At 53.8% G+C, this 26375-nt stretch overlaps 2 protein-coding genes across 5 annotated transcripts in view; both read left to right on the forward strand.

Moving 5' to 3' along the window:
* LOC308504186 (solute carrier family 22 member 6-like) overlaps window positions 1–4452 on the forward strand; it is a gene marked incomplete at both ends in the record, with an annotated part of 32319 nt that extends 27867 nt beyond the window's left edge. Inside the window, 2 exons of the mRNA XM_081064311.1 lie at window positions 3370–3506; window positions 4103–4452. Coding sequence (XP_080920437.1) covers window positions 3370–3506; window positions 4103–4452 — 487 coding nt within the window. The remainder of the gene's footprint in view (window positions 1–3369; window positions 3507–4102) is intronic.
* A 3536-nt stretch (window positions 4453–7988) lies between these two features.
* CHRM1 (cholinergic receptor muscarinic 1) lies at window positions 7989–22561 on the forward strand. Of its 4 annotated transcripts, none has more exons than XM_081062273.1 (4): window positions 8158–8472; window positions 8889–8983; window positions 10621–10738; window positions 16680–22561. In XM_081062273.1, the coding sequence occupies exon 4, from the start codon at window positions 16755–16757 to the stop codon at window positions 18135–18137; it is 1383 nt and encodes a 460-aa protein (XP_080918399.1). In that variant the 5' UTR covers window positions 8158–8472; window positions 8889–8983; window positions 10621–10738; window positions 16680–16754; the 3' UTR covers window positions 18138–22561. The 4 variants fall into 4 exon arrangements, 3 of the variants coding, with proteins under 3 accessions (XP_080918398.1, XP_080918399.1, XP_080918400.1); XR_013994157.1 differs by lacking the exon at window positions 16680–22561 and adding an exon at window positions 12247–14570 and having other exon boundaries at window positions 8170–8472; XM_081062272.1 differs by lacking the exon at window positions 10621–10738 and having other exon boundaries at window positions 7989–8472.
* The last annotated feature ends 3814 nt before the right edge of the window (window positions 22562–26375 follow it).

Consider the following 26375-nt stretch of genomic DNA (forward strand, 5'->3'; position numbering starts at 1 on the left):
CAACCCTTGGTTCAAAAAACCATGCAGAGGGCCAGCCCCAGGTGGCACAGGTGGTTGGAATGCCGGGCTCCTAAACCTAAGGTTGCCGGTTCTATTCTCACATGAGCCAGTGAGCTGCGCCCTCTACAGCTAAGATTGTGAACAAAGACTCTCTTCCTGGAGCTGGGCTGCCGTGAGCAGCCGGAGATCGCCATGGGCTGCTGTGTGCTGCCACAGGCTGCTGTGTGCTGCCATCGGCTACCGTGTGCTGCCAGGAGCGGACGGCAGCCCACAAAAGCTGCCGGGAGCCACCATGAGCCACTGTGAGCGCCGACCGACGACCACTGGGGACTGCCTGCCTCAGCAGGGGGTAGTGCAAGGCTCATAACACCAGCATGGGTCAGGGAGCTGTGTCCTATACAACCAGACTGAGAAACAACGGCTTGAACCAGAGTGGGGGGGGGGGGTGCGAAGAAGGGGAAAGAAAAAAATATCATGCAGCGATCACCTATGCGGAAAATACAGTGCAACCTACAACCTACAAATGCAACTACCACTAAAACATGAGCTTAGCAAGGTTGCAAGTTCCAAGATCAATATTTTACAAGAATTGCATTTCTGTATACTAGCAATAAATAACTGGAGATCAAAATTTAAAAGACAATATCATGTACAGTAGCATCAAAAAATTTGAAACATGTGGAGACAAGAAAAAGATCAGTGGTTGCCAGAGGTTCAAAGGAAACGAAGATGGGTGTATAGGGGGACCACAAGGGATTTTTAGGGCAAGAAAACTATTCTGTATGATACTATAACATCATCATGCATATCAAAGCCCTCAATCAACTATAAGGTAAGTATTATTATCCTCAGGCTGAGGAAGCTTATGAGACACAGTTAAGAAATAATGGAGCCTACACTTGAACACAGAGTTGACAGAATTTGTGCATGTGTACACACACACACACACACACACACACACACACAGTGTTCCCACCTTCCTCACCATTTTTCTCTGCTCCCCTCAAGGCTTTCTTAGAGTCACAGTGAAAAACCTTATACATCTTGCTGTGCCACCACCACCTCCAGAGACAGGCACACATTGCCCCAACCCCAAGGGGGAGGCGAGAGGACTGGCATGACCAGCACCTGGCTCTGCAGAGACCAGGGCACACAGGCCCCTGAAGACCCAATGCACAGAATCCTATTGGTCCTGGTCTCTGTTTCTAGACCCACCCTTCTTCCCTGCCCCATCTGTCCCCTTAGCCTTGGCTCTGCGCCTGATTCTACCAGCCCATCTTCAAAGAACGTCAGAGCTGGGAGAGTCCTTTGGGACCATCTAGTCCAACTTCACCTCTATCCCCACCCCATTTATAAATGGGTAGCCTGAGGCTGAGCGCAAGGCCATGACTCCTTCTCTCCCACAAGGTTCTAGACTGTGCCTCCAACATGACTCCAACAGTCTGGAGCCCTGACATACTACATAACCTACGGAACTATGTCATCCTCCCCAGCCAGGCCTACACCCTCCTCACTGGGGCCAGTTCTCACTGACCAGCCCTCTACCTTTCTTCACCTTTTTCCCTGTTCCCAAAGTTCATGGGCTCTGCCCTGGTATCTTTCCCAAGATTATCTCGTCTTCTTAACTAGCTTGTCAACCCTATGGCTTCTGGGCTCTCGTTTCTCCTTCCCAGTGTTGAGGACAGTGCTGGGCATAGACTTCAGACTGTTCCCTTAGGATGGGGCTGCATTATCAATCTGGAGGAAGTAGGACACATGATAGGCTGCACTGTGTGGTTGTTAAACAGTGACTATTAGTTGAAAACTCTGGAAGCCTATCCCTGATTGTATGTAGGGCAAGGGGGCAAAGGAGCTTCAGAAGGAGTGTTGAGCTGGGGCTAGGCTTTAATCCCTGTTGTCTCCCACCCCAGGTGGTTTGCAGAGTTATCTCACTGGCTGTTGGTGGCAGGAAAGCTAGAGTGGGCCAGGTGTGTGCTCACGGGAGAGGTCCACAAGCCTGGGAGAAAAACACAGAGATAGATACTCACCCCAAAAGTGAGGCACCTTAAGGCCCAAGTAGAACTGCTTCCCACTGTCCAAAACCCAAACCCAGCCTGGCTTCCTAGCTCCCTCCGAGCATTGGCTCGTTTTCTATTGGGAGGCCGCCCTTCAGTAAAGGGTTTCCTCCCTCCAACATGCTCCCAGCCCCTCGCTTTCTGAGCCTCCCTTTCTCTGTGGAAAGGGGAAGGGCAGGGGAGGTTGTCCAGGCCCCCAAAGGTCACATGCTCCCTATCTCCGGAGGCAGGGCACAGACCCTTCTCTGACTACTCAGGGGGGCTCCCGCTTCTGACAAACCCCTGATGCCTCCAGGAAGAGGCAATTCTAGCCGGCAGGCCCCTCCTACTACCCGGCCTCAGCCGCGGAGCTCGGGCCCTAACTCGATTGTGCACTGTTAATCAAGCGAGTGCCCGCGGGCGAAGTAAACAGGCAGCCTCCAAGGTCCGCTCAAATTCATCAGTCCCTGCCCTGGTCAGGCCTCCTTCAGCGCAGGGGCTGGCAGGAGGTGCAAAGGGGACAGGGGAGGACAGCCTCAGACCCTGGCAGAAAGGCTGATTACCCCCACAGTCCAGGGATCTGGGGGTGGCGGGGGAGACGATGTGGCTACATTGATGTTGACATTGGGAGGACCTTCAGGATAAGGGCAAAAGCAGTGATCAGGAGTCAACTGGCCTAACTCTGACACCTACTAGCGATGCGACCTTGGACAGATTGCTGAACCTCTCAGGGCCTCAGTTTCCTTATCTATAAAATGGGGGTAATAATTCTCCCTATTTCGTGGGGTTATGACGAAAATTAAATTCGTTGAAATATGTAAAACACTGAGAGCAGTGTCGACACATATTGGGGGTATGTGTTTGTTAAATAAATGGGACAGCCGAATGAAGGGCTAGGACAGACACTGGCCCAGCAAATTCCCAGGATACCCCTCGGTCTCATGAAGGGGCCAAGAGGGTTATCAGCTAGTTAGGCTCCAAGCTGGGGGCAAAACCTACAAACTGTAAAGGAGTCAAGAGGGCTGACCCTAATCTCTCTGGGCCTCAGTTTTCTATCTATAAAATTGATATCAGAATTGCACCTGATCCTGGAGCTGTTATGCGTATTAAAAGAGAAAGTGCACGTAAAGCGCTTGTGAATGCGGTAGCCAGAAGTAAGCACTCCGTGAAGGGCAACCAGCTCCTATTCCTTCTGAGAGTTAGATCTGCACCATCCCTCACCCACTCCGCCAACAAAAGGACTCCACTCAAGGCACGAAGGAGAAATTGGTACCATTATTATTAGTCCCTCCGCGAAGGAAAATGGGCGCTTCGTGCCAGGCACACGCCACCCCAGGAAGCCAGCCTCTCGTCGCGCCCATCTGGGCACCGCGCTGGGCAGGCCACTAGGGGGCGCGGCGGGCGGTGCGGAGGGCGGTGCGTCCAGCTGGAGCCGACGCAGGCAGCCCGGGACCACCCGGGTGGAAGCTGCGGGTGCGCGACGCCGCAGTCCCGAAGGGTGACGGACGGACCCTGCCCACCCACGGACTTGCAGAGCCTGGCAGTGGCCAGGGTCTCGCCGAGAGGAGGGTGGGAGGGGGAGTGGGCTTAGGTGGCTCCACTCGCCCGGCCCGGTCCCACTCCTCGCCATAGAGAGCTTGCAGCTTTCGGTCTCCGCCTCTGGTGGTAACTCGAGGGCAAGGCGTACCCGCCCACGGGAGTCCGGGGAGGGATATTACGAGGAAAAGAAGCAAACAGAACAGAGTCGGGGACAGGGCACCCCGAAATTGGTCTTGCCTAACCGAGTCACTCCCTGGGCGCGCAGACCCCGCTGTGGAGGTGGGGGGCTGGGGAGAAGCCTTAGGAATCCCAAGCTCAGGTCCCGGCTCCGAGCCGAAGTTCCGGCCCGAAGCTCACCCACCCCACCCCACACCGCGCCCCCACTTCTCTCCAGCAGTGTCACGTCGCGCCTAGGCCTGGGCGCCGGCTAGGGCAGCATGTGGCGGAAACCTGGGGGCTCCGTATCCACTGACTAAGCGAAGCCAAATCAACGCCGTTAATGAGATTTTTCCGGCCGCTTTTGGCCATAGACATCCGAATGGGAAGCACCCGCCTCCAGAGCGCGAGGGAAAGCGCCCCTTTCCTCGTCGAGGCCGCACGTCCACGACGCGTCCAAGCCTCGTCCGACTCCTGGCGTCTGAGGGCCTGTCCTCGGAGGCGGGACAGAGAACGCTCCGGGACGCCCAGTGGGAACGCAGGCCACGCCGCGGCCGGACCCACCGAGAATCAGCCTCGTCCGGATGCGTTGCCTCGGTTCCCAGCGCTCGGCACCCCGCCCCGCCCCAGGTGCCCTGAACGCCGCGTCACTCGCCCCGCTCGCTGTAAGGACCGGGAAGCGCTCCGCTCGGGGCCGCCCGACCCCCGTTTCTTCCGGAGCTGACCTGGAGGCTTTGGGGCAGGGGAGCGGAACTGCTTCGGGCCCTCCCCGTCCCCAGGCTCCCAGCAGAGCTCCGCGAGGAGGCGAAGCGCCCTGTACGTGGAGGGGTATTGTTTCTACGTGGCCTTGATTTCGGAACCAGACCCAGAAAACCCGATTTCCTGTCCCAAGATGATGCCTTCGTTGTGGCCACTTGAGCCCTGGCCCTTCGGCGGTGGGGACTCCCGGGGCCCTTACTAGGCCTACTGTGTCCGCAGCCCCGAACCTGGATTTTACCGTCGTTTTAAATCTAGGAGTTACTCTCCCCCGGGGTCCTCGCCTTGGGTGAGGGGTAGGGTGGGGGACGAGGCTAAGGGTCTAAAACAACGGTGGGGAGGGAAGGAGGAATGCCCTCGGGACGACCAGCTGCCCCTGACCACTGCCCCCCTCCCGGGCTCCCGGTGGACGTCACCTCGACGGCGGATGAGAACACCAACCCACGCCCCTTCCCGAGGAACTAAGGACCTACCAGCACCGCTTCAAAGATCTGGTGGGGGCGAGGAGGACCGCCCATTTCGGCCTCCTCCCAGGTCTGAGGAAACATCACCGAGAAGTGGCAAGATTATCTGGGTTTGATCTGAGTTGGGTTCAAGCCGAGGGCAAGCGTTTAAATATCGTGGAGGGCGCTCACGTCCTTCCCGCGACATTCCTACAGGATCCCCGCCTTTTAAAAATGCTGTCCCACGGATTCTCTGCCGTCCTGGAACTGCTCCTTGCATACTCCCACCCCGACCCCAGCCCCAGCCCCAGCCCTTGCGCGAATCCCCTGGGATGCGCACCTCCTGTAAAATGTACTCATCTGTACAATGGGAATAACAAGAACATCCCTCAGAGAGTTGTGAAAAACAAACCAGTTCGTGAATGCATAACGCTTAGCAGCGCCTGGCACATAGGAAGTGCTCAGTGCAAGTTAAATAACAAGAATAACTGCTTTCACTTGTAGCAGACGCCAGTGCCACGTTTAACCTGCAACTAATCGTCAAACAGCGCCGTCAGAGAGGTGTTTCTAACTCCCACGACATTGATGAAGAAACTGACCTGGAGACTTAGTGAGGGGCACTAACATGCGGTTCAAATGGGAAGAGACAGAACCGGATTCGCACGCAGGGCAGCTTCTCCCCTCCTCCACGGTGGAGAGGCTGAAAGAGGGGCCCAGCTGCACCGGGACGATCCCGCGCTCCCTCGGTGGCCTGGCGGAGTGAATCCTCGGCCAAGCGATCAAAAGTAGCAACCTACAGAAGCGAAGACCCAGATGCCCGGCACCAGCCCGGGTCCCACCCGGCCAGAGAGAAGACAGAACTGGCTGAGGTCAGGCCCCGCCGCTCCAGAGTGGCTGCGGGTCGCGCGAGGGGGGAGGGGAAGCGGGCCCCCACGTGCGCTGCCTGCGGCTGCTTCGCAAAGCCCTTTGTCGCGAGCAGCAGCGTTCGTGCCGCACTCGGCGGCTTAAAATAAAGACAATGTTCCCAGCCTCCCTGTGGCTAAATCGGGCGCGGGTGCGGGGGCGGTGAGAGAGCCGGGTGGGAGAGCTTCTCCCGGCCTTATCTCCCTTCTCCCTTCCTGCCTCAGTTTCCCCATCTGGTCATGGGACCGAGCCATGAAGACCTGGGCAGAGAAGAGTCATACAGCCACGGCAGGGGTGAGGGTGAGGGAGCGGCGTCACACCCTGCCTCCGCGGCAGCACGGACTTAAAGAGGAAACCGCTTGGACTGGGGAGGACACTCTAGAGGAGGCAGGGGAAAGCTGGACACCCTCCTCTCCCGCCTACAAAATAAGTGTTTTTATTTCTAAAGGGACGTGTGCAGAGGCGGTGGGAGAAGAGAAAAGGGAGACCAAGGAGATTGGGGGGAGGGGGCAAGGAGAGAGCCTGATTCAGACTCGGAAATGGATGTGGAGCGTGGAGGCCTAACACCCCCACACTCAGCCACGTGTACGCGCACAAGTGCACGCAGCCCCACGGCGCAAGAGCCTCAGCCGCAAACCACGACAGCCCAGCAGGGGGCAGCCTAGTCCACGCCCGTGGGCAGGGACTGGTCAAGTTCTAACGCACCCCTGACCCGCGGGCTGACCCTGGGGTGGGAGGGGAGTGCTCAAATTCCTCTCCAAGCTGCAGTGTCTCCTCGACCTCAGAAGGGAGGTGAACTAGTTGGCTTTGAGAAGTAGAGATGCCCCCACATGTGCCTGCCTCCTCTGCCTACCACTGGCATTGGATGGCTGCTGGCCAAGCCCAGGAACTCCAGTTTCTGTTCCACCTGGCACCACTGGCAACTGAACTCCAGCATGAGGGAGCCCCAGATTACCCTCAGGCATCAAAATTGAGAGGGGTGCTTGGTGGGGAAGTGAGCAGGGGAAAGTGGTGGAGCAGGTCCACACCCTGACCAGACTCCAGAGCCTTGGGCTTAGAGCTAAGGGACCTGAATCCAAACACTCACCCGCCACATATTAGTCACACCTCTCTGCTCTTTGGTTTTCTCATCCATGTAATGGGGATAATAGATTATCCTGGTCCTTCCTACCTTCAGCATGGCCCCATAGGGCAAAGGACATAGCAGCCCAGCAGTAGCCTTCCCCTCTCTCCCCAGTGGTCAGCTCCCCAGGAGGTTTCTAGGGCCAGGTTAGGGTCGTGCAGCACCCAGATCTCTATGGCAAATGGCCCCCAGGGGTTCTATCTCTGAGGAAACACAGAAATCCAAACCAACCTAGGGGCAGGGGTGCTTGCCAAGCGGTGGGTCTAAGGAATGTGGTGTGGAAGGGCAGGTTCATCACTTCCCAGGTACACACCTGTAAGCCTTGAGTAGGAGTCAGGGGAGACAGAATTTGACAAGCTGGGAGGAGAGCTATCTGTCTGCCTGTCTGTCTGTCTTCCAAGTGGAAACTGGGGGTGGAGCAGGCAGGGAGATAGAGGCTGCCTCGCTGTCAGAATTAACAAGTTCCACAGTTGGGCAACACTCAGACAGACACACACCAAATACAGACACACGTGTACACAGTCATCCTGGCTCCAGACCAACAGGGTGACACCTGCATTTCCACAGGCTGCATGGTGACATGTGTGCTCAGGGACACACATGTGTGAGGCACTCAGCAGCACCTGGAGCAGGCACACAACCCCCCCCCTTGACACCCCCCCTCCCGCCCTCATCTTCACAAACCAGACACCCGTATACCCTCACACCGGGCTATGCAGCATGGACAGATGAGAGAGCACACAGCCCAACATCCAGGCGTGTCTGTTCAGCCCCCAGGGAGGGGGCCGGGGGGCGGGGGTACGCCAGCCCTCTGGGTCTGTTCCAAGTTGGAGCCTCTCACGTGAGGCCCAATGTGTCATTTCCAAACAGAAGGAATCTAGCTCCTTCACAGCGGGAGGAAGAGCAGGGTGTGGGGCTGGGTGGGTGGGTAGGTGCGTGGGCATGTGCAGGGGGCAGGGCGTGTGTGAGGAAAGAGGCATGTGAATACCACGGGGGGTGTGTTGGGGGCCACGGTGCATGCGGGTTGGGGGCTCTAAGGTTGGGTGGGGGAAGGAGTCCAAGGAAACAGAGTGTGCCTTTGTGAGGGTGTGTGTGCCGCTGAGTCTGTGCAGTGGGTGTGGGTGTTTGTCTCCCTGTATCCGCCTTCTTGGACTTTTAGTCTTCCTGGGCTTGTCTTCCTCATGTCCTACCCCCTCCCTCTCGTGGCTCGAATTGGGGACCCTGGTGGAGTAGAGGGTCACGCTCCAGGACCCAGTCCAACCCCAGACGCCGCCTGAGGCTTCCCTCCAGCTCCCCTCCCTTCCTTTCCTCCCTCCCTCTCTTTCCCTTCCTCCCTCCACCCCCCCCCCCAGGCTGGCGTGCCAGGGGGTGGGACATGCCAATCACTGGCTGTGCCTCTCCGGCTGCCAGCACAGGGTGCAGCTCCCCCTGGGAGCCAGGTGTTTGGGTCCCTGAAGACGCTGCCGGCCCCCAGGGAGGCAGTGGGGTTGAGGACCCTACAGACCCCTGCAGCCCCATGGTGAGTACATTTGGAAGGGTTTGGGAGGGGCTCCCGCGAGGTGGGAGCTGAAGAAGCAGGGTCCTGGGAGCAAGGTAGGGACCAGAACTAGAAGGAAATGCGGATGGACCTCAGAGAAGGGAGGGGCCTGGGGAGGGGTCTAGAGGCTAAAGGGGTTCATGCCCCATCTCCTGGCTTTGAGTGGATACACCTATGTTTTTCTGGGGTTCAGAGGAGATGGAGACCCCGGGTTAGGAAACTGGACCTGGAGCCCAGAAGGGATCAGGCTGCCATGGAGCAGGCACAGTCCCCAGAACCCCACGGATAGAGTGGGAAGGGTGGGGGGCCAAGGGGCAACCCTTGCCATCAGCGTCCTGTGGGAGATTGACCCCCCAGTTGGGGTGCCAGTCCCAGAACCGCTTCCTCTCTGCCCTTAGGGAATCCTCCTGAATCCCACCGTACCCCTCCGCCTTCAGCCTCCCAAGATGAACTGAACCAGGCTGCTGGCCAGATGGACAAGCCGGGTGCCAAGGTGGGTGTTGGGCCAGAAGCCAGCGGGAGACCAGGCCAAGAGCCCCAGGGCTCTCCGGGGACAAATGGGCACATGGATGGCCATGCCGGCCAGGGAACGTGGCACTAACATGTGCAGGGACCCTCCTTATGTCCATAGTATCTTGCGCTCCCACCGGGCCGGTCCCAGTCCTATGCCCAGGTCATGCATGGACAGTAATGGGCACCCATGCAGGTACCCATCCTCGTACCCCCAGACTCCACAATGTGGGGATGGGCTGGAGGCCAGAAGCTCTGATTCTTGCAGAGTTGCCAGCTCCTGGGCTGGCAGCTGGGGAGGGGTGGTCAGCTGTCACTGGGTCATTCAGACAGTGCTGCTCAGGTGTTATCAGTGCCAGTGGACAGGGTTCCACCTCTTCCCACGAAACATACCTGCAGCTCCACCCAGACTGGCCCAGGCCTTGCCCAACTGGCCGGAAGGAGTCATACTGTCTCCTACAACCGGACAGTCTCCTGTCCCTGGATAATCAGCTGCTCACTGAGCTGTCAGATGACAGTTAGTTCTCTGCCCCCTGACCTCAGCTTAGGCAAGCGGTGATCGCCACTGTGATATAGAAGGCAGGGGAGGAGATGGCGAAATGGGGCTGCATAAGATGTGACTCTTGGCTTCCCAGCTGGGGCCTGGAGATCTGACAGCTGAATCCCGAAGTGCAAAGAGGACTCCAGAATGTCAAGAAGGGTTAGGCAGAGGTCACGTCAGACCTAGAAAGGAACCTCCCCATTGTACAGGTGGAGAGACTGAGGCTGAGAAAGGGGAAGGGACATGCTCGTCATCACAGAAGAGATACTTAGGGGTCCAGTGGGGGCTTGGACCCTATTCTCCTCGCCCTCGGCATAGCACTACACTCCCACTTGCCTGAACAGGATGACGGGTGGGGAGCGGCAAGCTCTATGAGGCAGAAGCTTGGGCTCTGACTGGCGGAGAGAGGTGGGTGAATATTGCATTAGGTTTCTGCTCTGCTTGATGCCATGGTGATGCCTAGAAGGATGGGGGAGGGAGGGAGAGAGAAGAAAAGAAACAGGGAAGGGAGCACAAGGAGTGAAGAGCAGGGGGCATGCGGAGAGGAGGATGAGGGGCCCAGCACTTCTGATGCCACCAGGCAAAGTGAGGTCTAGGCCCAGCCTGCTAACTGCCAGGCTCTGGCATGGCCTGGCTGAAGCCAGGCCACTGGTTAAGGTCCATCAACAGTGAGCGTATTTGGCAGTGGCTCTAGGGCTGACGCTCCTCTTCCGGCTCAGCAGTGCCTTTATGAGCATTTAACTGATGGCTGCTGCCCTCCTCAGGGCTAGTTGGCACTCTTAGTGGTAACTATGGAGCCTGACTATGTGATACAGTGTACTTGTTTACCCCCTCATTCCCAAGGCCAGGCATCAGAAGTGGAAGTCTTGTGCACCTTTGATGGGTCAAGAGCAGCCTTCAGAGAAAAGTGAACCCAAGGGGAAGAGGGCCACCTCTGACAGGCTGGCTTCTGGGTTATGGCCCCAGCAGAAGGGACAAGTCAAGAGACTCTCTTCACTGCCCAAGTCAGGTCCCAGGTGCCCAGCCCCACAGCCCGCACCTCGTACCTCCTCCTCCCCAATATTACCCATTCTCTTCAGTCCAGGTTCTGCCAGCTTCCCGGCCCAGAATCACAAGATGGTTTCATTCCTCCCTCCTGGATCTCTTCCCCAGCACCTCCTCATTCTCTGCCTCCCCTTCTCCACTACTTGGCCAGTGGTAAGATTCTGAAGACACTTGTGTTCAGGAATCCCTCTCCCCAGCAATCTCTCCCAGCCTCCCCCAGTGACTCTCTCCCCTCCCCCTCCTCTCATCAACCAGATCCCCAGCCCCAGGGGATTGGTCCAGGGCGCTGGCGGTCAATAGTCTGGCCTGCCATGCTAGAGGCTCTGACCTCATCCCTTAACTCTTTGAGTCCAGGATGACTTTTTCCTCCCTTAACACTGACAGGCACCAACTCACGCCCATGCCTATCCTGTCACTCCTCACTCAGCTTCCTAGTGGCAGGTGAGGCTGGGTTTCCTTGGTCCCCAGATGAAGATGCCCGAGGCTGTTCTCCTGTGCTCTCAAGCCAGGCAGGACCTCACCCAGGAGAGGAGCTTGGTAGGTGAGGAGTTACAGGAACTGGAGGGAACAGACGACCAGGCTCTGGAGCTGGCCCTGAGGTCTCCAGGCTCATCCTCGTGCCCCCGGGCCTGAAACCCAAGCAGGACGACCCCATGGACACATTCATGTATTTATTCTACAAATATTTATTGAGCAACTACTATGTGCTCAAAAAAAGCAGTGAGTGAGGCAGACACAGCTCATACCCTGCCTCTCAGAGAACTATGACAGGACCAGCCCCTTCGCACCACACTGTCATCACACATCACACAGATAACAACAGACACTGTCACACACACACTGACCACATTCTGAAGAATGACTGGCTCCTCACAATTGACTGATTCAAACTAGAGTTTGGCCAAGCTTGTCAAGGAGGGCAAGAAAGCTGTTAAGTCCCGCATCCCCACAATAGCAGTGTAGAGTAGGGGTCTAAGAGGTTAGTCTTAGAGGCAGATTGCCTTGGTCCAAATCCTGGTTGCATTGCTGACGAGTTAGCTATAAGGTCCTTAAGGTCTCAAAGCCTCAGTTGCCCCTTTTGCAAATTGAGGATAATAGAACCTACTTGGCAAAGAAGTTTAAACAGGTCAATTAAATAATGTATATAATGCTTAGAGATATCGGAAGCAGTCAGTAAATACCAGTTGCTATAATAATATAAATAATATTATTAAAAACTCCCAACAACCTTCACAAAGAGGCCACAGTCCGGGGCAGAAAAGCACTTCCCTGCTTCCTTACCACCTTGTTGGACCCCAAACGTGACACCCTCAGAGAATGAGTCCCAACCCATCCCCACAAAGCTATAGACTCTCCCCCTAATTCTTATTCTTACTCAGCAACGCACACACCCTCACACACAAAACACTCATCGTCCAGAACAGTTATCAGGTCAGAACAGTGACTTGCCCAAGGTCATACAGCGAGACAAGAACAGAGACAGGGCTTAAAACTAGGCAGAAGCAACACCAAGGTCTTCCTTGGGGAGTCCTCCGCCCATCCCCTGCAATCCCCATTGACCAACTCTTCCCCCCATGTATGTTTCACAGAATATGCTATGTAAATACAGCTTCCAGCGCCACTTTCAACCACATGGCTGACCCTAAGCCCCTCCTTTGCAGAAATTCTGGAGCGCTCCTGAACCCTGGCACCCCAACTCTCAGCCCAGGGCTCGTCCCCCCAGGGGAATAAGACGCAATCACAGGAAGGCTGCTTCTTTCACAACCATCACCGTGCTGACCCCCAGGAGCCTTGAACAGGCAGAGAATTGCCCCCAATCAAGAGTTAAGGAGACTTGTCCAAGGTCATACAGCAGGAACCAGAGCAAGGACCTAAAGTCACACAGCAGGGACAAGAGCAGGCCTCCAGGACACTGCCTGAGCAAATCCCTGTCGAGAGACATTTGGGGAGGAAACCTGCTTCTGATTGTGGAGAAAAGGCAGAGTCACTGACAGCTCTGCTCTGAGCTGCATCTCAGGGGCTCAGAAGCCCCAGGGGGTGGCAAGAATCGGGGTCCATCTCCCCAGAACCTGTGGCCTTCTTCTCCCAGTTGTCTCAGATGGGAGGTCTTAGCCCTCACAGTTCATAGGTCAGCCAGGTAAAAAGAAACCAGGCCCTGGAGCCCACAGGTAGAGGCAAAGTCCCTGTGAGACCATCAGGGAGTCACTCAGCCCCCAAGCCTCAGTGTCTTAACCTATAAAACAGAGATAAGCGTCCCCTGTTGGGGTGTCCTGTGGATTGAGGGAAATAATATCATACATCAAGTGACTGGCACACTGGCGGTGATTAATCATGGTGGCTATCAATATGGCTATTAAAATGAATGTGTTGGAAGGGACTTCCAGCCATTAAGGAGAAGGATTCCTCACTGCCAAGGACCACTTCTCCCAGGTCTCCCATTCTGAATCCTTTCATTAATTCATCAAAGCCCTAGCTAGCTTCCAACCAGAGCTTGTATGGGCAGCGGTTGCCATGTTCTCACCGTGAGGAGATGTCATTCCAGCCACAGCTGAGAGAACCTAAGTAAGCTGTCAGCCTCTGCAGCCTAGCCTCAGGGACCTGGGTCTTTTTTTTTTTTTAGCGTCTTTAGATGTTGGCTTCAGGACTCTGTAAAATCTCCACAGACGCCAGACTGATCCATCCAACTCCTCCATTGTACAAACAAGCAATCTGGGGACCAGAGAAAGTCTGTGCCTGGGGTCTGGAGAGGAAGGGGCAGGGCCAAAGGGGCAGGGCTAAAGGGGCTGCGTGCTGGATCAGAATGAGGAATCAGGAATAATAACAGAGGCTTTTAACTGTCGTTTCAGTGCCAGGCACTTTGGATACTGTTGTCCCCATCAGCTGGGGGATGCAGGCAGCCAGGGAAGGAATGGTTAGATGATTGCTGATGGTCACACAGCTAGGAAGGGACGGCTTTGACATTCATACCCAGGGCTGCGTGTGGTCCACAATGCGGGAATCTGGGGCAGGTGAGGGAGGCACTCCCTCAGAGTGAAATTTAAGGGGACACAAAAAAACCTCCCCAGTCAAGATAAATACTATCGTAATGTAATATTTTTAGAAATCAAATAGCAAAGTACAGCCCACAGGCAGGTGGGCCATCTGCTTTTGTAAATAAAGTTTCACTGGAACCAGCACCAGGATTAGGGCGAGGCATGGGGGACGGTATGTTTGTGCAAGTGCAGGGTTGGGTCCTGTCTTTGTTTAAAATTGTCCATAATGGATGTTTCGCATTAATTTCCATTTTTTAAATATTACATTAAACTATTATTTTCTTGATTACTGAGATTTTGGGCACCACCTTCAAGTTTGCACCCAAGGCAGTGCCTCACCCTCCTCACCCTCGTCCTAGCCCTGCTGAGGCTTAAGGCCCGGGTACAGTGAGGAATGAATGGAGTGCTTGACCCCGCGTTCAGGCTGCTCTATTGAAGGCAGCTGCACGGAGTGTGGCCTCTCGGACCAGCAAGTTCCTCTTCTAACAGAGCCTTTTCAGGGCTCGGCCCAGGTTGCCACTTGGGGCTACAGAGCTACTCAGAGGCACCTGGGAGTTGGGGGACAGGGAGGAGCAGCACCCAGTCTAGAAGCCAGGAGACCATGGTCTACACGATGCCTGCTTCCCCCTTTTCTCTGGACCTCAGTTGTGCTATTTGTGCAATGGGCATTAAACAGCTCTAAGTTCTAATCAGAGACAAGTGTCGTGCAGCGTAACCCATCAAGGGTGGTGTCTTCCAGCAGCCTCACGGGGTTAGCCACAGCAGGTACATCTGATCCCAGCCTCCCACCCGGCGCCTGACTTTGGTTAAGGAAGGAGGGTGCAACAAAACTCAGTAAGCAAAATACATAACAGTTTTATGTATCTTTTAAAAGTTCAAATTGGCAAACTATGCCCGCCCCCCACCAGGGCCGACCACCAATTTTTATAAATAAAGTTTCAGTGGAACAAATTGCTTGGGCTCAAATCCTGGTTCCTACCTTACTTGTGTACCTTGTGAAAATTCTCTTGCTTTTCTCAGCCTCAGTTTCTTCATCTGTAAAATGGAGCAAGGCTTAGTTCATAGGCTCCGGTGAAGATTAACTATCATAAGGAACATAAGTGCTTTGAGCAGCAAGTGGTACTCAGGGAGAACTAAATAACAGCAATGATCAGTATTACTACTCGTTGCTATTGTCGTATTAGGAATCTTTAATCAAACAAACAGACACTACTAGGCAGGAGGGAGCCCTCATTGCCACACATGCTAAAACTCCATGGGAACCGTGCTTACCATATGGTGGGGCTGTTCTAGGCACTTTACATCGATTGACTCGTTTAAGCCTCACAATAATTCTTTGATTTGTTAGCTAGGGACTAGTATTATCCCTGTTTTTCAGTTGAAGAAACCGAGGCACATAGAAGTTATGTCACGAGCAGAGATCGCACATCCAGTAAATGGTGTAGCCTGGAGTCAAATGCACACAGTCTGGCTCCAGAGTCCAGGTCCTTCTACCAGGATGTTACATGTGCCCCCTCACATGCAGACTGTCCCACACGTACACTGATAGCCGCAGTCTTTCTTGTCCATGGGTCACACTCTGAACTCCCCACACTGAGAATCACTCTCACATACCGACAGCTCACCATGAGCCGTGGAGATGCCTCCACCACACACACTCTGGGTTACACACCATCGCAGCCACACACCCCCAAGGCCATCTATCACGCAGCAACCCCCTCACAGGTATGGCACTCTAGTCTCTCTGTCACAGACCAGGTCCCCAGGGACACCAATGGTTGGTGGGTCCTTGCCCTAAATCTCTCCCTTGGAATTTTTTCAATGGTATATCCCCTGAAGCTACAGCTGCAGGCCTGCAGGAGGAGACCCCAATCTTGTCAACGGACAGATGGATGTCTGAGGCCCAACACAGGAAGGGACCAGACAAAACACAGCAGCAAGGCCATGGTTGAGCTGCGGGTACCGCCTGCCAGGCCAGGAAGTTGCTAAGAGCCCTGGCTTTTCCTTTTACCCACATTTAGTTCCTGGGCTTGACTCCAGCTTCAAGAAAAATCTGGGGGATCTTCCTGTTCCCCTAGCTGCCCCCCACTCAGCTGGAGTCCTGGAACAGAGTGGGGAGATGGAGGGGGCCTCCCACACCCCATCTGGGGCCAGACCCCCGCTTATCTGGGAGCTGAGTCCTTCGCCCCTGCTGCCTGCTTTTACTCCAGATCTGCCAACAGGGGAGCGTCCAGGCCCAGGGCAAGTTTCCCTGCTGCCCTCAGAGAGGGTCACATCCAGCTCCAAACCGTTTCTCTCTCTCTCTCTCTCTCTCTCTCTCTCTCTCTCTCTTTCTCTCCATGCACACACACAGCGCCTCTCTGCTCCCATCTCTTTCCCCCTCTCTTCTCTGGAGCCCTCCCCTACCTTCTATCTCTCCTTATTTGATGGAATTATCCCACTGGAGCTCCACATGCTCAAAGAGTGACAGAGAAGTGGGTTCTGATCACCCTCCCCACCTGTGTCGCCGTGGCCAGGCCTTGTGGCTGCTCGGAGGTAGGGTTGCCTCAGTGAAATGAGGATCATGAGAGACCTTCCTCCTAGAGATGTACAAGAGTTAAATTAGATAATTCAATGAAGTGTCTGGTGTGTAGCAACTACTCAGTACATGAGAGCTTTAATAAAATTGAGTGAAATGCTTTGAAAATTTGGCAGTACTGTATTCAAAGCGAATCTCCTGACTCCTTCCACATCAGTTAAGCAAGACAGGGATTAGTAGCAATTTCTCAGTGAGAAAGTTGAGGCTCAGAGTCTAAACGGTGTAGCTGGAATGAGGGTTCAGATCTCTGGATTCCAAAGCCACCCCACCTCCATGCTGCTGGCAAATCCATTCATGGCTGGGAATGTGCATTCTAAATGACCGTGTGTGGACACCAGAACAGGAAGGGACCAGTTGGTAGGGGAGGGTGACACAGTCTGGCCTGAAGCTCTGGCAGGACAGTGGCTGCGTTCCTAGCACCGTCCACTCCAGGCTATAGGGGATATCCAGCAGCCCAAGCAAAGCCAATGTCCTCTCTTTTCAGGTGATGACCTCCCCCTGAGGAAGCCCTGTCGTGTGACTAGAGGAGCGGGCTGCCCCCGAGCCCCAGCTGGCCACCATGAATACCTCAGCCCCACCCGCCGTCAGCCCCAACATCACCGTCCTGGCACCAGGAAAAGGTCCCTGGCAAGTGGCCTTCATTGGCATCACCACGGGCCTCCTGTCACTGGCCACAGTGACAGGCAACTTGCTGGTACTCATCTCCTTCAAGGTCAACACAGAGCTCAAGACAGTCAACAACTACTTCCTCCTCAGCCTGGCCTGCGCCGACCTCATCATCGGCACCGTCTCCATGAACCTCTACACCACCTACCTGCTCATGGGCCACTGGGCTCTGGGCACGCTGGCCTGCGACCTCTGGCTGGCTCTGGACTACGTGGCCAGCAACGCCTCCGTCATGAATCTGCTGCTTATCAGCTTTGACCGCTACTTCTCCGTGACCCGGCCCCTGAGCTACCGCGCTAAGCGCACCCCCCGCCGGGCAGCCCTGATGATTGGCCTGGCCTGGCTGGTTTCCTTCGTCCTCTGGGCCCCAGCCATCCTGTTCTGGCAGTACCTGGTGGGGGAGCGGACGGTGCTGGCTGGGAAGTGCTACATTCAGTTCCTCTCGCAGCCCATCATCACCTTCGGCACCGCCATGGCCGCCTTCTACCTCCCTGTCACAGTCATGTGCACACTCTACTGGCGCATCTACCGGGAAACGGAGAACCGGGCCCGGGAGCTGGCGGCCCTGCAGGGTTCTGAGACACCAGGTAAGGGAGGTGGCAGCAGCAGCAGCTCAGAGCGGTCCCAGCCGGGGGCTGAGGGCTCAGCGGACACCCCCCCAGGGCGCTGCTGTCGCTGCTGCCGGGCCCCCAGGCTGCTACAGGCCTACAGCTGGAAGGAGGAAGAGGAGGAGGATGAAGGCTCCATGGAGTCCCTCACGTCGTCAGAGGGTGAGGAGCCTGGTTCCGAGGTGGTGATCAAAATGCCCATGGTGGACCCGGAAGCACAGGCCCCCCCCAAGCAGCCCCCCAGGAGCTCCCCGAATACAGTCAAAAGGCCAACCAGGAAGGGGCGCGAGCGAGCGGGCAAGGGCCAGAAGCCCCGTGGGAAGGAGCAGCTGGCCAAGCGGAAGACCTTCTCGCTGGTCAAGGAGAAGAAGGCGGCTCGGACACTGAGCGCCATCCTGCTGGCCTTCATCCTCACCTGGACACCATACAACATCATCGTGCTGGTGTCCACTTTCTGCAAGGACTGTGTCCCCGAGACCCTGTGGGAGCTGGGCTACTGGCTGTGCTACGTTAACAGCACCGTCAACCCCATGTGCTATGCCCTCTGCAACAAGGCCTTCCGGGACACCTTCCGCCTGCTGCTGCTCTGCCGCTGGGACAAGCGACGCTGGCGCAAAATCCCCAAGCGCCCTGGCTCCGTGCACCGCACGCCCTCCCGCCAGTGCTGATGGGCCCCTCGTTGCATCCCTCCACCCCAGTCCCTGGGAGAGCCAGGTAGAAGGGGAGCGGGCAGGGGCCATGACCGCAGACCCAGGGCCCTGCTCAGTCCCAGCCAGGCTTCCCAGCCCCGAGGTCACCTTCCTGGATAGCCCAGAGACCCTGCCAACTTTCCAAGCTTTGCTGTTCCCAGGCAGGATGAGAACCCGGGGGAACTGGTTTTTCTGTTCCCTGCTGGGTGGGAATGGGCTCTTCACCAGGAAGAAGTCCTGGGAGGAGGATCCGGCCTTTGGATTCCTTGTTTGCATTTAGGCAGGAAGTCTGTCCAGAGCCAGCTGGGCGGGCCAGGAGAAAGGTTTACCATTACAGTCATCGTTGGTCCAGTGGCTGGTCTGGATTGGCGGTGGGAGGTGACAACCCCTGGGGACACAGCAGGGAACTGACACAAACCACTGAGAGAAGAGCTTGGCTGGAAGAGAGCAGCCCCTGGCTGGGGATCCCCTCCGTCCACAGGCACAGCCCTCTCTGCTGGGCCCTAGACACACTCTCCAGGATTGTCCAGCCTCCCTACCAATGTGCCCAGAGCATCCCTTTTTTGGGTCACCCCCAAGGCAAATGTCTAAGCATCAGCAGGTCAATGACACCAGAGGGAATCGGCTTGGCTAGTCACACATCAAGTCCAGAGGCAGCAGGAGGACCAGGCGCCAGGTGTCCTGTCTGTCCCACTCTGTCATTTCCCTGGGAGTGAGGGGCAGGGGAACCTGCTGTCCAGCCTCACACCTGTAACCCCTGCCCCAGAGAAGTCCTCCGTCCCTCCCTCCCTGGTCCACAGCCATCACCTGGATACATCTGCTCCATGCAGATCCCTCCAGGCCTCCTGCATGCTGCCTGCCTCTGGTTGCTCCACACAGGCCTGGCCTAGCCAACAGGCTCTCTTCTGTGAACTCCCCAGTCCCACCATGCATGGCCTCCCAGCTACCCTTATCTCCAGGCCCAGCCTGGCCCCAAGTGTTCTTTCCTTCCATCCTCAGCAAGGGCTGAGTCTGTAAATAAAGCCACATAACCAGCAGATGTTAAGGGTCCTTCCTCTCTGTATTGGATCAAGGACTTGGTCTTAGGCCTGGGCAGGATGGGACAGGGAGGGCCCAAGTACCATGGAATGTGGGCCACTGCCCTGACAGGGTCCCAAGAGGGACAGCACTGAGTGACAGGATCTACTGAAACCTGTGGGCCCCAGCACCCCAGGGTCACTTGCTCAGGTGAGTAAAGCTGTAATGGGAAGACCTGGCTATTGGAAGTAGGGAAACTAGGGGAGATAAACTGCCCCTGCCCATAAACCAGCATATTCCTTATCAGCTTTGCCATATGTGGCTGCTCTGGGAGCCCTGTCACACCCACGGAGGACAGAACTGCTCCAAAGCCTCATTTAGAGACAGGGAAACGAAAGCCCAGTGACGCAGTTGGACTGCTCGGGGTTACCCCACAAAGCAACACGCAGGCTTCCACGTAGTTCACAGACTCCTGATTCCTGGACAGTGGAGATGAGGTACCTGCAGTCCAAGCCAAAGAGCACAGCAGAGCTGTTATACTCAGGGTTAGAGTTTCTTACAGTGAAAGGGTACAACTTAAAATCAGCAAAGGATAAAGGCGCATAGAGCAGAGTCCAGGAGAGACCGGGGCAAGCTTCTAGTTTCTTCTCCAAGTGGAGCTATGGGACAGCACTTAATCCTCCCAGCAATGATGTGTGACAACATGCATGAAATACTGCCAACCAGGAAAGCTCACTGGAGCCTTCGTGTCCAGTGTTTTTACTAGAGGCTGCTCATGTAGACATGGCCGACCTTAGTCTTCAGCTCCTCCAGAGGTTAAACTGATACCATACGGCCCAAGGCCCTCACTATATATAAATCACATTGCTAGCATAGACAATCTGGTGTGGTTCCAGGCCCCCAGGTGAGCAAAGACACTCTTAGCAGGCAGGATATTCCAAGGGCTTAAGGATTATCTCCCAGGAGCCAAACAAGGGTCAAACTCTTCTTTGGCATGTACAACGTTTGGAGAACCCAGACCTCCTAAGCTAATCCTGCAGTGCACAGTGGCCCTAACCAGTAGCATCAGTACCATCTGGGAACTTGCTAGACATATAAGTTCTCAGGGTCACCCCAGATTTACTGAATCAGAAACTCTAGGGGTAGAGCCCGGCCATGTGTTTCAACAAGCCATCCAGGTGATTGTGACGTAGGCTGAAGTTTCAGCAATGCTGGCCTAGAAGTATAAGGTCCTGGGTGGGGCTGAACCCTTGCGGAGAGGGGGATTGGAGAGCTACCCCACACATAACCGTCAGGACTCCCAGAATCCTTTGAAAAGGAAGCTTCCAACACTAGGGGCAGGGCAATCCACCGAAGAAGTGGACAGAATAGGCTGGCCAGGGCCCAGCAGGAGCACAGCGCTGTGGTCACTGACGCTAGGACACAAGCCCCTGCCCTACCACCAGCACAGCTTCCTGGGTTGTCAGCTCAAGACTCAGAGAGGGCCCCTCCCTTCCCACTGCTTCCACTTAGCCCTGAGCCCCCTATAGAGCTAAATGCCCTGCCCTGTGTTAAAGGCATTGGTCCTGGGAGGCAGAGGGACTGAGGAAGCTGAGCAGTGTGGGGAGAGCAAAAGTGCTGAAATGAAACTGGTGTGGCCTCACTTTGACCAAGAGGGGAGGTCAAAGCTGGTTTTGGATCAGGAATGGGGCTGGCAGTTCACAGTTGTCCCTTGTCCCAGGCACAAGTCCTGCCTCACCACACAGCCTTAGGCAAGTCTCATTTTCAGTGTCCTCATCTCTGAAAGGAGAATGAGCCCCTCAGGGAAGAGTTAAGATGAGAGAGACTGTAGGGACAGCACCTCAGTGGCTCCACCATCTGTGTTATCACAGCACCAGGCTGTTCACATGTGAAGACCAGAAACCACATCTAGTTTCAGACACACACCTTTCCCTACTCTTCCAGTCTGCTCTTTCAAGAGTCCAGAGTCCCATCCCCACCCCACCCCCAGCCCAGGAGGAAGAAATGGTTTGGAAAAAGGAGTATGGGGAGCAAGCCTGGATGGCGGAGGGCGTGTGGTCCAGGATGCTTCTCAGAGATGAGGTCTGTGCCCTGCAAGCCTCGGAAGCAAGAGTCCTACAGATCCAGCTGCCAGAAGATAGAGGAAATGGCTTAAGCTGGGCAGGAGAGGACATCTGGACATAAATGGCATCAGTCCACCCTCCACAAAGCACCCCCTCCTGCCTGAAGGAGTCTTTCTTGGCCCCAGAGACAAGGGCTGTTTCTTGCCTGAGCAGGAAGTAGGGAAAGAATGAGGAAGCTTTGTGAACGCCACTCCTCCCCCCCTACCAGGCTGGAGCAGGCCTAGAGAAGAGGCACTAGGTTAGGATTCTCTATCCTCCCTCTGCCCCAAGGCCCGTTCCATTCCCATAGTATCACTTTGGTGCCATCTGCAGGCGATCAAGGGAATAGTTCTTCCAGGCCTGGGCTGCTTCCGAGAGAACAAGACCGCAGGACCAATGACAGAGCAGATGGTCTTGGCCATCTCAGCAACTGCCCCCACACCTCAGCAGGAACCAAGGCCCCCAAAGGATCAGCTCACGTGGCTGCTACTCTAAACCTGCAGAGGCAGGCCCTCCCTCTCCCCAGTATCCAACCTCACCAGACAACTAGGCAATGGACAAGGGAAGGACGTAGGGCCAACCCCAATTCCTCCCAGTGCCTCCACAGGCTTTTGGTTTCATTTTTTGGAGGCTGGTTCTGATTTGACAGAGCTGATGCTGATCCAACTGGAAATTCAGACAGGTACCTGTTCACCTTTACAGCAGGAAAGCCTTTTGAATGCCAGGTGCCTCACACCAGCCTCAGGCCCTAAAGAGTTTGAGATGTTTGTTCTTAGCATCTTTGGTAACACACACAAATGGCATAACTCAGAAGTCAGACTATCACACAAAATAGGCCTGGAAACTATTCTCACTCTTCCCTCACGGTCCCAATATTTCCCCTGCCCCCAGTTCCACTCTCCCTCTTGGCATTCCTGGACTGGCTAGCACCACCCATTCATTCAGTGCTCAACCAAGAAATCTGGAAATCATCTTAGACTTCTCCTTTCAACCCTTGTACGCAGACAGTCTACCTCCTGAATGGTTCCCAAATTCATCCAGTGTTCTCCATCCCACTGTCACTATCCCCGGGCAGTCTCTTGCCTGAAATGCTAAAATAATCCCTTAATTCAGAGGTTGGCAAACTTTTCCTGTAAAGGGCCAGGTAGTCAATATTTTAGGCTCAGTGGGGCAAGAGACAAAATTAAGGATCCCATTGGGTTGGCCAGTTAGCTCAGTTGTGTGGGGGCTGATAATACCAAGGTTGTCGGTTCAATCCCCGCATGGGCCACTGTGAGCTGTGCCCTCCTTAAAAAAATTTAAAAATAAAAAAAAATAAGAATAGTGATGTAGAATATTTTCTTTGTGCCAGAATCATGTCTCAATCCTTCCGAAGAATGGCAGCACGGACCAAGGAGAGGCGAGGAGTAAAGGAGGATAGTTTATTAAAAGTAAAGAGTAAAGAGAGTCGCAGCTTTCAGAATGAGAGGGGGTCCCCACCGGTTTGCCCAGTGACTGAGGCAAAAGTTCTTACTTTTATACCTTCCCTTGCCTTGCTTGCCTTCTAACGGAATTCGTCTATCAAGTTTGTCCTGTTTGCCCACCCTTAAGGGATTAAGAACCCATCTCTATTTATCAGATCTGCTCCTTTGTCCTGCCAGAAGGGATTGGAGATAATTTATTAACCTCAAGGCGTATTCTCATATCTTTGTTCTGGAATGAAGGAGACATTCCAGAACCTGGAGTTTCAGGATATGGCTGCCTTTTGTTTATTCTACCAGGGACCTCCCTGTCTGCCTAACGACTTGCTAACTAACCTGTCTCAATACCATGTAGGTACTTATGTGTTATAGTCTCTGTCGCAGCTATTCAACTCTGCCATTGCTGTCAAAAGTAGCCGTAAATAATATATACATGAGGGGCCGGCCCAGTGGCTCAGGCGGTTGGAGCTCCATGCTCCTAACGCGGAAGGCTGCCAGTTCGATTCCCACATGGGCCAGTGGGCTCTCAACCACAAGGTTGCCGGTTTGACTCCTGGAAGAGATGGTGGGCAGCGCCCCCTGCAATTAAGATTGAACACGGCACCTTGAGCTGAGCTGCTGCTGAGCTCCCGGATGGCTCAGTTGGTTGGAGCGCGTCCTCTCAACCACAGGTTGCTGGTTCCCACAAGGGATGGTGGGCTGCGCCCCCTGCAACTAACAACAGCAACTGGACCTGGAGCTGGATGGCGCCATCCACAACCAAGATTGAAAGGACAACAACTTGACTTGGAAAAAGTCCTGGAAGTACAATAAAGTCCTGTTCCCCTTCTCCAATTAAAAAAAATAATAAATGCAAGCTCCTTAAGCCTCCAGAAGCCTTTCATTCAACCCAACTTATTTCTTCAATGTCTCCTCTGACTCCTTGCCATAGATCCTAGTCCCAGCCTCTGAAATTCTCCTGGTCCTCACATAGGGAAGGGAGAGGGGCTAGAAATTGAGCCCCAAGCTCACTCCTTCATGATTTTTACTCCTTCAGTTTCCTCTGCTTGGAATATTCTTGCCCTGCTAAAAGGAAAAATCAGTTTCCTTTACACTCTACTCACAAAACTTCTGACACCAAATGTGTAGGTTTTCTTCCCATACCAACCAATTCTCCCAACAACATCCCGGTGACCTATGATTCAATTCTGACACTACCTGGAATTAACATCAGATCCCACAGGTAAAGAACTCAGTCCTACAACACTGTCCCCACTTCAGACACCAGTCACAAGTAGTGAGTCCCGAGCTTACCGACATTTCTGTTTAACTTGACTATAAGTTGGGGGTTCCCAAGACCCCCTATTCAGGTTCAATAATTTTCTCTTTCTTTCTTTCTTTCTTTTTAAGAATTACATGGGTGATTTTTATTTTATATTTTTACTTTTCCTTAAAAGCATTTAACTTTTATTTTATTTTTAAGTTTTTATTTACTGTACTTAAATATCACCATTAAATACTGCTGACTATAATGTCCTGTTTTGAAATGCAAAGATGGACTGAAGGCTTTTAAAATGTGATAGATATTGCAGAATATATTGAATTAAGAGAATTTAGGGGGAGGTGAAATTCTGTCTATATGCATTTAGGGGTATAACTATGAACTAGGGACAGGTAGACATGAAAACTTGCAGTTGGAGGAAAAACCCATTCGGGACTGAACTGAGGTCATTGGTTGCTGACAGAATGTCCCTTGGCTTTCAAAGACTAAGTCTTTATCAATATACAAAAACCACCTGATTGTACAAAACCCTTATCAGGAGAAACAGTAGCAATAAAACAGATTAAATTATTGGCACGTGCCAATCTGGATTGTGGGGACTAGCCAGTCTAAAGGGAGCAGGGCTGGCTGGAGGCCAGAAATCCAGCTGGTAGTTGCAGCTCAAGTTTAGGATCTAGGGTACAACAGCGGCCTGGGAAAGTCTAGAGAGAAGGGTTAGTGTACTCATCAGAAATCCTCATTTTCCAAACCAATTCCTAGGACGCTTTTCTCAAACAGGGAATGATTTTCTACGAGTATAACAGCTCACAGAACAGAGGGAAACACATTTACCAGTTATATAACAAAGGCTATGATAAAGGACACAGATGAACAGCCAGATGAAGAGGTACATAGGGCCACGAGGTCCAGAAGGGTCCTGAGCGTGGGAGCTTTTGTACCCATGGAGTTGGGGTGCACCACTCTCCCAGCATATGGACGTGTTCACCAACTGGAAAGCTCTCTGAACCTTGTACTTTGGGGATTTTTATGGAGCCTTCATCCTGTAGGTGTGATTAATTATTAACTCAATTTCTAGCCCCTCTCCCTTCCCTGGAAAATGAGAGGTGGGGCTGAAAGTGCCAAGCTTCCTGATAACTAGCCCCCATCCTGAATCTACCCAGGAACCTATCAAGAGTCACTGAATTAGAACAAAAGACTCCTACCTATCACCCAGGAAATTCCAAGGGATGTAGGAGGTCTGTGTCAGGAACCAGGATCAAAGACCAAATACTACAACAGAAGATGCTCCTAGCACCCCTATCACTCAGGAAATTAAAGGCAAGTTTGGGAGCCAGAGTTTGTGAACTTGAACAAATTACTTCATTACTCCACGCCTGTTTCCTTATCTGTAAAAGGAGATAATCATGCTGGGCCTGTTTTATATTGTGGTTCCCCGAAAATAAGACCTAGCCGGACAGTCAGCTCTAACGCATTTTTGCTCCAAAAGACGCGTTAGAGCTGATTGTCCGGCTAGGTCTTATTTTCGGGGAAACAGGATATTGAACATTGAGAAAACATTGATTTCCTTCCCCCTACCGGCTTTGGTCTTCACTTTCCTTTTCTCACGTTCCTCTGTCTCTGCCCAGCCAAGCCCAGGGGGTACACACGTCAATCCATGGCCCCTCAGGATTAGTGAAGCATTGGGAATATTGTGACATTGTAGACAACAAATGAGCGTTATATTTTTGCTGCCTTGAACAACTGGGAACCAGACAGACTGCTACGAGCACTGTTCCCGCTCTGACATGTAAACAAATTCTCATTTTGAATCTTGAAAATCCCTCGTGTTAGATGTTACTGTCTCTATGGGTAATATAATAAGAAACAGGGATTTTCAAGTCCCAGTTCCTGATACAGACCTTCTAAAAACCTTGGAATTTTCTGAGTGATAGAGGTGAGAGAACCATCTTACTTCATCCAGAATAAACCCCTTTTAACCACACCTGACTTCATGCTAATGAGGGGACTCTAGGGCCCGGCGTGGGGTAGGGGGTGCTAGATAGCTTCAGGTTGGAAGCTGGTTGCCAGAGGAACCAACCACATGACTAAGGGTGGGAAATTTTAGCCCCACCCCTGACTTCCAGGGCGGGGGGGATGCAGATTAAGTTCAATCACTAATGGCCAGTGATTTCATCAATTAGGCCTACATAATGGAACCTCCATAAACACCCGTAACTGGCAGAGTCCTGAGAGCTTCCATCCAGGTCAGTGAGTACACAAAGGGGCTGGGAGGGTAATGCACCTCGGGTGGCTTCAGTGTGCACCTTCCTTCCTATATACCTTGCCCCATGCATCTCCTTTGTTTGGCTGTTCCTCTGTAGTAAACTGGTAATAATAA

The sequence above is a fragment of the Rhinolophus hipposideros genome (genome assembly GCF_964194185.1).
Source record: "Rhinolophus hipposideros genome assembly, chromosome: 10".
NCBI classification, from domain to species: Eukaryota; Metazoa; Chordata; class Mammalia; order Chiroptera; family Rhinolophidae; genus Rhinolophus; species Rhinolophus hipposideros.